This window comes from Topomyia yanbarensis, chromosome 2 (genome assembly GCF_030247195.1).
Source record: "Topomyia yanbarensis strain Yona2022 chromosome 2, ASM3024719v1, whole genome shotgun sequence".
NCBI lineage: Eukaryota > Metazoa > Arthropoda > Insecta > Diptera > Culicidae > Topomyia > Topomyia yanbarensis.
Window position 1 is genome coordinate 168,031,074 of NC_080671.1, and position 12,286 is coordinate 168,043,359.

Here is a 12,286-nt window from a genome sequence, read left to right on the forward strand (position 1 = left end):
ATTTTTAAAGAGGTTGTCCCATTATAGGAAATCTTTTTTTTACATTGAAAATGTCTTACTGCGCTATCTGGGGCAGGGTGTCACTCTAATAGCTAAAATCATACGATGTCATGTTTTTGCGTCACTCTTTTGAACGCTAATAACTTTGTTATTTATGAACAAATTTCCGTCTGTTTGTTACCAAACAATTCGGAATTAACTGAAATTATGTTTTATTGCTATATTGTTTTTGTACTTCAATAGCACACTATTGAAAAACAAGCAAAAATGAATAGATCCCGGAAAACGTGAAAACTCCCATACATCAGTCAATCTATCCCGGGCAGAGCCGCCAATAGGGAGCACCTAAGCAACTCAATCAGATACATGAAGCCATTTATAGGGGTACCGCGTGTTCGTTTGCGTCAGTCGTTGTTCGATTTTCGCATTAGCAGGGCCTGAGCAATCATGTTCCGACGATGCGATATGTGGGACATTGCAGTTTTGGCATGGCTAACTTTGCATAGACAAATTTCAGTAACATTCTGTAATTTTTTCATGAAAAAATATCCACAAGCGATTCGGTGATGAAACTTTTTGTAGAACATATCTGAAAAAACACGATTTGCGGTGTTAACTTCCATTCAAAAACTACTTAACCAATTTATTTCAAATTTTGCACTCACATTCTATGTGAAAAATACCTAACCCCTACGTTGAGTTTTTGAGATTATTGTTCAATTAAGGGGGCTTTTTACTCATTTGAAATAAAAATAGCTATCTTTCACGAAAAATTCCGCCATTTTATGAGTAAAAAACCCCCTTAATCGAAAAATCATCTGAAAAACTCAACGTAGGGGTTACGTATTTTTCACATAGAATGTGTATACAAAATTTGAAATAAATCGGTTAAATAGTTTTTGTATGGCATCACATATTTGCAACAGTATCGTGTCCACCGCCACAGCCTTCAATACCTTCTAATTGACCTATCGACCCCCAATATCTCCTATAAGCAGATCGTCACCTATCCCTCCCATCGATCGGGCCAAATCTCTCTCGTTATCTATTTTTAGGTCGATGAGAGGGAGAGGTGATGATATGCTTATAGGAGACATTAAGGGTCGATAGGTCAATTAGGAGGTATTGGAGGCTGTGGCGGTGGACACGATACTGTGTTTTTTTGAGTCGGAAGTCGACTCTGTTTAGTATCATCATATCAGGAACATCAAGAAGCTATTAAAACCAACACTAAACGAAACAATGTAAATGAACATGTGCAAACTACACTAAGTATTCCAAAAATCATGAATAGCAGTGCGCTTCGTTTTTGGTTAAATTAACGTTTAAAGGGGGGGGGGGGTATTAAAGGTTTCAGCGTGAAAAAAACACTTTTGCGATTTTTTTTAGAACTTTGCGTGAAGCAAATTTAGCAAAACTTATGTACATTATAGTATATCATTTCAACAACATGCTGTAATTTTTCTATGCAAAAATATCGACAAACGACTCGGTGACGAAGCTTTTTGTACAACGTCTCTGCAAAAAACCAAGAACTTGCGGTGTTACCTGCCATTCAAAAACTACTTAATCGATGTCTTTCAAACTTTGCATACACATTCTGTGTTTAATACCCCTACGTTGAGTTTCTGAGATAATTATTCATTTAAGGGAGTATTTACTCAAAAAATGGCGGAATTTTTCGTGAAAATAGTCATTTTTATTTAAAATGAGTAAAATACCCCATAATTGAAAATTTATCTCACAAACTCAACGTAGAGGTTATGTATTTTTTACATAGAATGTGTATGCAAAGTTTGAAAGAAATCGATGAAGCAGTTTTGGTATGACAGGTAACACCGTAAATCATGTTTTTCCAGAGATGTTCCACAAAAAGCTTCGTCACCGAGTCGTTTGTTAATATTTTTGCATAGAAAAATTACAGCATGGCACAGTGGCGGATTTGTCTAAAAACCTGGCCAAAAGTCGAAAATTGCATGGTAGTATTTTAGGTTCTAGTACATATATTGTCCTTCAGATAATGCTGCCGCATGCTATTTTTAGTGAAACGCTCCAAAATTTCCATATTTGAGGTGTTGACATATCCAAACAGTTTAAACCATCGCGTTTTGCTCATATTTTTTATCGAGTGCTCAAAATATCAGTATTATTCAAATGTAGCTGGATTTTGATAAAACTGCTGGTTTTGAATATGGAATAATGGAAATTTATGCTGAAGGTGTGTGCTTTATTTATATGTATTGATGTCAAAAGATATTATTTAGTTTGTTTATAGAAAATGTCAATAGCTTTCACTATTTTGTAGCAGACGGTTTCAGCGCACATTTTTGCAATTATTAACACTCCCACCACCATGCTTCAAAAAAAGTCGGTACGGTATTTTCAAATCGCTATATCTCAGCAGTCGCTTGACCAATTTGGACAATTTTGGTATCAATGGATTTTTTGGACTCTTTAGATTACATTGAATTAGTTCAAATTTAAATTTGACCACAATTGATCTTTTTACGACAAAAAAAGTCGGAGCAAGTACTACAAAAAATTGGAAATTTCCAATATTTGTGAAGAACCTAAAATCTAGCGCGATGACCTACGCATATTATTATGTTAAATTCTTTGGATTGATGTAGGCAACCAATTTCTAGTAGATTGTTCATAATTTCTTATGAAAGGAACTACAATATCTTCACAAAATTGCATACAATACAGAAAATGACAATTTTTGGAAATAATTCAAATTTCATAGCGATGACATGCATATATTATATTGTCAAAATGTTCGTATATATACGAGTGACAATTTTCAAGAGCATTGTTCATAGTTTTTAATTCAATGAACTACAATATCTTCACAAAATCACGTATTTTACAGAACATTTCTATATTTTCCATTGTAACTTTAAATTTTCACAATGAATATCGCATTTCATCATATCAAAATGTTCACATTTATGTGTTAGACGTGTTTTCAGAACATTAATCATAGTTTTAAAATCACTGAACTACAATATCTTCACAAAATCACGTATTCCATAGAACATTTCTTTATTTTCCATTGTAGCTTGAAATTTTCACAATGAATATCGCATTTTATGATGCTAAAAAATTTGCATTTACGAAATAGACAAGTTTCGAGAAGATTGTTCATACGTTTTAATTCAATGAACTACAATATCTTCACAAAATCTCGTATTTTACGGAACATTTCTTTATTTTCCATTGTAACTTGAAATTTTCACAATAAATATCACATTTTATGATGCTAAAATATTTGCATTTACGAAATAGACAAGTTTTTGGAGCATTGTTTATAGTTTTAAATTCAATGAACAACAATATCTTCACAAAATCACGTATTTTACAGAACAATTCTGTATTTTCCATTGTAACTTGAAATTTTTACAATAATTATCTCATTTTATGATGCTAAAATATTCGCGTTTACGAAATAGACAAGTTTCTAGAACATTGTTTATAGTTTTTAATTCAATGAACTACAAAATCTTCAGAAAATCACGTATTTAAAGGGACCTTTTATATTTTCCTTTGTAACTTGAAATTTTCACAATGAATATCGCATATTATAACGCTTAAATATTCGCATTTACGAAATAGACAAATTTCGAGAACATTGCTTATAGTATTTAATTCAATGAACTACAATATCTTCACAAAATCACATATTTTACAGAACATTTCTTTATTTTTCATTGCAACTTGAAATTTTCAAATGAATATCGCATTTTATAATGCTAAAATATTCTCATGTATTCAGTAGACAAGTTTCAAGAACATTGTTTCTAGTTTTTAATTCAATGAACTACAATATCTTCACAAAATTACATATTTTACAGAATATTTCTTTATTTTCCATTGTAACCTGAAATTTTGACAATGAATATGGCATTTTATAATGCTAAAATATTCTCATGTATTCAGTAGATATGTTTCGAGAACATTGTTTATAGTTTTTAATTCAATGAACTACAATATCTTCACAAAATCTCGTATTTTACGGAACATTTCTTTATTGTTCATTGTAACTTTAAATTTTCACAATGAATATCGCATTTCATCATATCAAAATGTTCACATTTATGTATTAGACGTGTTTTCAGAACATTAATCATAGTTTTGAAATCACTGAACTACAATATCTTCACAAAATCACGTATTCCATAGAACATTTCTTTATTTTCCATTGTAACTTGAAGTTTTCACAATAAATATCGCATTTTATGATGCTAAATTATTTGCATTTACGAAATAGACAGGTTTTTGGAACATTGTTCATAGTTTTAAATTCAATGAACAACAATATCTTCACAAAATAACGTATTTTACAGAACATTTCTTTATTTTCCAATGTAACTTGAAATTTTCACAATAATTATCTCATTTTATGATGCTAAAATATTCTCATGTATTCATTAGACAAGTTTCAAGAACATTGTTCGTACTTTTTAATTCAATGAACTACAATATCTTCACAAAATCACGTATTTTACAGAACATTTCATTATTTTGAAAACATTGTAGTTCAAATTAAATTAAATTCAATCAACAATGTTCTACAAACTTGGCTACCATATATATACAAACATTTTGGTGTCGTAGCATTATTCATTATAAAAATTTCAAGCTACCCATGAAAAAAATGTTCTGTAAAATACGTGATGTTGTGCAGATTGTGTATTTCATTGAATTCAAATATACGGACAATGTTCCACAAACTTGAGTATCATATAAATTCAAACATTTAGATATAAAAATGTTGCGATATTCATTAAATAAATTTCAAGTTTCAATGGAGAAAAAAAAGTTCTGTAAAATACGTGATTTTTTGAAGATTTTGTAGTTCATTGCATTTAAAACTAAAAACAATGTTTTGGAAACTTATCTGTTTCGTAAATAAGAATATTTTAGCATAAAAAATGCGATATTCATTGTAAAAATTTTAAGTTACAATAGAAAATAAAGAAATGTTCTCTAGGACACGTGATTTTGTAAAGATATTTAAGTTCATTGAATCAAACTCTAAGAACAATGTTCCACAAATTAATCTATTAGATAAATGTGAACATTTTGTATTAGAGTTTGCAATATTCCCTGTGAAAATTTAATGTTACACTGAAAAATAAAGAAAAATTCTGTATAATACGCAAATTTGTGAAGATATTGTAGTTAATTGAATTCAGAACTGAATAATATTCCAGGAACTTGTCCATCACATAAATTCGAACATTTTGATATCATATACATGGCGTAAATTTCAAGTTGCAATGAAAAATAAAGAAATGTTCTGTGAAATACTCGATTTTCTGAAGATAATGTAGTTCATTGAAATAAAAACTATTATCAATGTTCTAGAAACTTGTCTACTTTATAAATGCGAATATTTTAGCATCATAAAATTGTAAAAATTTCATGTTACAATGGAAAATAAGTAAATGTTCTGTAAAATACGTGATTTTGTAAAGATTGTGTGGTTCATTGAATTGAAAACTATAAACAATGTTCTCGAAACTTGTCTACTTAATACATGAGAATATTTTAGCATCATAAAATGCGATATTCATGGTGAAAGTTTCAAGTTACAATGGAAAATAAAGAAATGTTCTGTAAAATACGTGATTTTGTGAAGATATTGTAGTTCATTGAATTAAAACCTATTAACAATCTTCTCGTAACATGTCTATTTCGTAAATGCGAATATTTTAGCATCATAAAATGAGATAATTATTGTGAAAATTTCAAGTTACATTGGAAAATAAAGAAATGTTCTGTAAAATACGTTATTTTGTGAAGATATTGTTGTTCATTGAATTTAAAACTATGAACAATGTTCCAAAAACCTGTCTATTTCGTAAATGCAAATAATTTAGCATCATAAAATGCGATATTTATTGTGAAAACTTCAAGTTACAATGGAAAATAAAGAAATGTTCTATGGAATACGTGATTTTGTGAAGATATTGTAGTTCAGTGATTTTAAAACTATGATTAATGTTCTGAAAACACGTCTAACACATAAATGTGAATATTTTGATATGATGAAATGCGATATTCATTGTGAAAATTTCAAGTTACAATGAAAAATAAAGAAATGTTCCGTAAAATACGTGATTTTGTGAAGATATTGTAGTTCATTGAATTAAAAACTATAAACAATGTTCTCGAAACATATCTACTGAATACATGAGAATATTTTAGCATTATAAAATGCCATATTCATTGTCAAAATTTCAGGTTACAATGGAAAATAAAGAAATGTTCTGCAAAATATGTGATTTTGTGAAGATATTGTAGTTCATTGAATTAAAAACTTTTCTGCTTAATACATGAGACTATTTTGGCATTATAAAATGCGCTATTCATTGTCAAAATTTCAAGTTACAATGAAAAATAAAGAAATATTCTGTAAAATATGTGATTTTGTGAAAATATTGTAGTTCATTGAATTAAAAACTATAAGCAATGTTCTCGAAATTTGTCTATTTCGTAAATGTGAATATTTAAGCGTTATAATATGCGATATTCATTGTGAAAATTTCAAGTTACAAAGGAAAATATAAAAGGTCCCTTTAAATACGTGATTTTCTGAAGATTTTGTAGTTCATTGAATTAAAACCTATGAACAATGTTCTCGTAACTTGTCTATTTCGTAAATGCTAATATTTTAGCATCATAAAAAGAGATAATTATTGTGAAAATTTCAAGTTACAATGGAAAATAAAGAAATGTTCCGTAAAATACGTGATTTTGTGAAGATATCGTTGTTCATTGAATTTAAAGCTATAAACAATGTTCCAAAAACTTGTTTATTTCGTAAATGCAAATATTTTAGCATCATAAAATGCGAAAGTTATTGTGAAAATTTCAAGTTACAATGGAAAATAAAGAAATGTTCTATGAAATACGTGATTTTGTAAAGATATTGTAGTTCAGTGATTTTAAAACTATGAATAATGTTCTGAAAACACGTCTAACACATAAATGCGAACATTTTGATATAATGACATGCGATATTCATTGTGAAAATTTAAAGTTACAATGGAAAATAAAGAAATGTTCTGTAAAATACGTGATTTTGTGAAGATTTTGTAGTTCATTGAATTAAAAACTATGAACAATGCTCTTGAAAATTGTCACGAATTGTATACGAACATTTTGACAATATAATATATGCATGTCATCGCTATGAAATTTGAATTATTTCCGAAAATTGTCATTTTCTGTATTGTATGCAATTTTGTGAAGATATTGTAGTTTCTTTCATAAGAAATTATGAACAATCTGCTAGAAATTCGTTGCCTACATCAATCCAAATAATTTAACATAATAATATGCCTAGGTCATCGCGCTAGATTTTAAGTTCTTCACAAATATTGGAAATTTCCAATTTTTTGTAGTACTTGCTCCGACTTTTTTTGTCGTAAAAAAACCAATTGTGGTCAAATTTAAATTTGAACTAATTCAATGTAATCTAAAGAGTCCAAAAAATCCATTGATACCAAAATTGTCCAAATTGGTCAAGCGACTGCTGAGATATAGCGATTTGAAAATACCGTACCGACTTTTTTTGAGGCATGGTTGTTCGTGTAAATAAAACTGGCACGGTTGGAGGAGTGTTAAAATACTTTTTTTGTCCACGTATGTTCACTATGTTTCAAAGCAATTTGTGTTCCTTGAACGATTCTCCATTTTGAACATTATAGAATTCTTGCCCCAATTTGCCTGTTTTTGAGTAATCTTTGGTTAAGTGGAGATGGAGACGGATTATAAGATTTTCAGTTTGAAATTTAGACTCATACTTTTAATTACTGCTGCACCTCCGGTTGTCGTAGCGAGTCGCACAATACTGCATTTTGAATAGGAAGAATTGTGTATGTAGTGGTGAAAATTTCATCGAGATACATAAACATTTTCAAAAGTTATCAAAAGTGGAACGCAAAAGACGTAAATAATTTTGGTCGTTCATATTCAAAACCAACGAGGTCAACAGAAGTGATCGCCAAAAGATCCAAATTTCAAAAATCAATTACAAATATTATGGTCAAACGTTACCGGGAAACTATGACGTTTAATCATGCAAAGCAAAACAAATCTAGAGGTGGAATATATGACTAGATTGTGCGAGCGAAAATCAGTAGAGTAGTGCAAAAGAATACTGGAATCTCCGGCCATGGTTTGGCTAAAAATCTCACTTTGGCGTACACTCCAGCTTGGCGAATATGTTTTTGAGCAGGTTGTCAGTCGTACAATGTCAGCAAATATAACAACAAAACGTGGTTGCTCAAAACTATACTAGGAAGCAGCACAAGCATGTTCTGACCAAGTATAACGCATGCATTTTAATAGACTCGTAATCGTAATAATTCATCGTAATAATGGACTTTGGACAAATTCTCGGTCCAACAATTTAAATAAAACTATGAATCTTAGTGAATTTCACATGTTTTCTTATTTTTGTCATATTCATTTTTTAGTTATTACAATTTGCATGCAAACTTGTTGTCAATTTTCACTCCAAGCATTTCGTCGCAGAATCGGTATATTTTCTATAATTTAAAAAAATACCATTTTTCGTTCTTGAGAAATATGTGCATCGGACAGCAATTGAATAATAATCGTACAGAGAGTTGAAAAGTTTTATAACTATGTTGTATAATATTTTAAAATACATAGTTTGAAATGACTAATAATATTAATTCTCATAAAAGCTCTAGACACCCAAATATCTCTTTACGTACAAATCAACAAATTCTATCATTTAACCACACGCCATTTAAAATTCGATACATTATAAACGTTATTCGCATACACTGCAACCATTAACACCATCCATTCGTGAAAATTTACTTATATTTATATTGTATCCGCCATTTTGAATTTTGTGTTTTTTTCACGCAGAAACCCTTACCCCCCTTAACAGACATTCCTCTTTCATGATGGAGGCAATTTTAATCCTCAAACAACGTCTATATAAGGCTGCAGCGTAGTTGGTGAGTCAATTTCACTGTACGTCGCCTGAGACCGAACTCCCACCACCGCATTACACTAGTTTGGCTGTTTGGACATCAACAATGACGCCTGGTTGTGGAAATCTGAAATACGCTTTGTTCTCAATACATTTTTAATCTCACGTTATTTTTTAAAATATTTTCAACGCAGTTGACTGATTTGGCACAAATTTGGAAAAGAGTCTCAGGGTGGCATGGACTAGAAATAATTCTGTAATGCAGGGAATCATTTTTTGATCATCCTGCTCTACAGCTGTTTACACCTGCTCAATTATTGGTGCCCCCTTAGTGCAATAGTGCCCAGGGGCCCCGCGGAGTCTTAAGATGGCCCTGCACGATGCAGGTCGCAACGCGTCGTCTACAAGCAGAACACCAAAACGATCTGGAAGATTACATTCCATAGAGGCGCCCCAACCTAAAAAACATGAAAAAATCGTGACCAGCTGTAAAAAATCGTTAATGATCAAAATATTGCGATTTTGTAAATTACAGCGCCAGAGGATGTTGTCTTCTTTTTGTCGGCCAAAACGCGAAGTTAATTGGTTGAATAGTTCAAAAACGAGAATGCCCGCTGAATCCAAAAATCTTGTTTCGTGAAAACCGCCATTTTGGGCGCCATTTTTGACACACTACGCTCGAAAATTTTGTTTTTGTAGATGAAACCTTAATAAACATTTTACAGAATGGCTCACATGTCTAAGTCATTTTACTTCTTCAAAAAAAAATCAAACATTAGGTACGTTTTGCACACTTATATAAGAGTACCCGCTTAATTTTTGTATTCTTTTTAGAAGTTCATTTTTCGTTTTCATTGATTTTCAAAATTTTCCTACATTTACCGATTTTTTTATTATTTTCACCATTTGTTCAATAATGTTCGACTTTTTTAATCCTTGCAATTTGTTTGTCTAGTTTCCTGTTTTCTTTTATCAATTTTTTATAGGTTCTGTTTCGGTTTTTCTCAATTGAACATTTTTTGACAACTGACTTTAATTCGTTTATTTGGTTGATTTTGCTATTTCTTGTACATTCTTTCAATATTCAGTTTTTCCATTGAACTCCGTTTAAATAATTTGTTTTAATTTGCGGAATTAATACATTTTTATTCTTTCCATTTCTTTACTTTTACTAATACAGTGTGTCCCACATTTATACGTTCACCCCGTTTTATCAAGATAACTTTTTTTTCTTTCGATCAAACTGCACCAAATTTTCAGTGTTTGTTTTAAAACTTAATCAACGATGCTTCTCGAAATTTGGAAGCTCTGGTGGGTTTGGTTCGTTTGTTATGGAAATTTAAGTGAAAAATGTGTCCCTTATTTATCCGTTCGCCCTATTTTCTCAGAATAACGTTTTTTCAATTGAAACGTACTGCACAAAATTTTCAAAGTTTATTTTAAAGATAAGGATCACGACGTTTCTCAAAATTTCGAAGCTTTGGTGTATTTCGTTCGTTTGTTATAGCAGTTTAAGTGAAAAAGTTGTTCCTGCATTTTTACGCTCACAAAGAAAAAATATACTTGTTCCCAAAAAATACTTTACTCAAGTAAATATCTGGTATTAATCAACACTACGTTTATCAGTCAATCGAATTCCCATCATTTTTGAATACAAGGTTTATTCGCTTTGGCATTTAATTATTACGATTTTCTATATTTCTTGCTCTGAGCTTGTTTTAGAATGATTCGATTACTTTCTTGAACTTTGCAACTGACGAATACTGCTTGGCGTAGTCATACATATCGGAGGTCATTCAAATATCGATATCTCTGGACACCGCGAAGCAGTATTCGTCAGGTGCAAAGTTCAAGAAACAATTAAATCATTCTAAACCAAGCTCAGAGCAAGAAATATAGAAAATAGTAACAATTAAATGCCGAAGCAAATGAAACTTATATTTAAAAATGATGGGAATTCGATTGACTACTACATGCAGTGTTAATTATTACTGGATAATTACTTAAATAAACCATTTTTTAGGAAAAAATATATTTTTTCTTAGTGAATGTATAAATGCAGGAACAATTTTTTCACTTAAACTGCTATAACAAACGAACGAAATGCACCAAAGCTTCGAATTTTTGAGAAACATCGTGATCCTAATATTTAAAATAAACTTTGAAAATTTGGTGCAGTTTGTTTCAATTAAATAAAAACGTTATTCTGAGAAAATAGGGTGAACGGATAAATAAGGGACACATTTTTCGCTTAAATAAACGAACAAGACGCACCAGGGTTTCCAAACTTCGAGAAAAATCGTTGATTAAGTTTTAAAATCAACGCTGAAAATCTGGATCAGTTTTTGTGAATAGAAAAAAGTTATCCAAAAAATAGTAAGGTGAATGTATTAATGTGGGACACCAATTTTTTCACTTAAACTGCCATAACAAAGGAACCAAACGCACCAGAGCTTCCAAATTTCGAGAAACATCATTGATTAAGTTTCAAAACAAACACTGACAATTTGGTGCAGTTTGATCGAAAGAAAAAAGGTATCTTGATAAAACGGGGTGAATATATAAATGTGGGACACACTGTACTATTGACAAAAATGGATTCTTTTCAAAGTCACCAAAACTTTCGAAGATGTATTTAAATACTGTTAATAGCCCTACGTTTTATCCGTTATTGGCACTACAATCAACTAGAGCAAAGATCTGGTACATAACCATAAAATTTCAGTGCAATATACATAATATTAATGAAATCCAATGGATCTCAAACTATAAATTTTTGGTACTCGGGCAATATATAGTGGTGGGGACGCATACGGATTGCACGACATTGTATTCTGTCTCTAAAAATACTTTGACCGATGTACTGCCCTTCCAATGATCATTACCAGGGATATACAAATTACAATATGAAATTATGATCTTGTCAAACAGCAAATGGCGTGAAATAGATTTCGACGGCCTCTTTTAACACTTTTCGCGGGAAACTAAAAACAAAACTAACATATCAGAATGCTTTCAAAATTTAGGATTCCATTCCGTGAACCGTGTATAACACATAATTTATCCGACAGGCGCGCAAGGACGCAAACCTCGGACCAATTACGCAGTAATTTCAAAGAAGTATTTTATATTTACAGGATTACGGAACACTTTCATGTTGGGCTTCCAATGAAATCGGTACTCAAATCGAACCATGCTTGTTTCAAATTACACGTGCAGGTAAATAATCTTATGTACATACTAATTATATCACACAAAGTGCCTGAGGGGCATGATAAACGACCGCTGTGCCTATTATTGCCATTA

At 30.9% G+C, this 12,286-nt stretch overlaps 1 protein-coding gene across 1 annotated transcript in view; it reads left to right on the plus strand.

Moving 5' to 3' along the window:
• The window catches only part of LOC131682056 (hemicentin-2-like), a 297,123-nt gene that overhangs the window by 271,142 nt on the left and 13,695 nt on the right, over window positions 1-12,286 (plus strand). Inside the window, exon 13 of the mRNA XM_058963228.1 lies at window positions 12,118-12,199. Within this exon, the coding sequence (XP_058819211.1) occupies window positions 12,118-12,199 (82 nt within the window). The remainder of the gene's footprint in view (window positions 1-12,117; window positions 12,200-12,286) is intronic.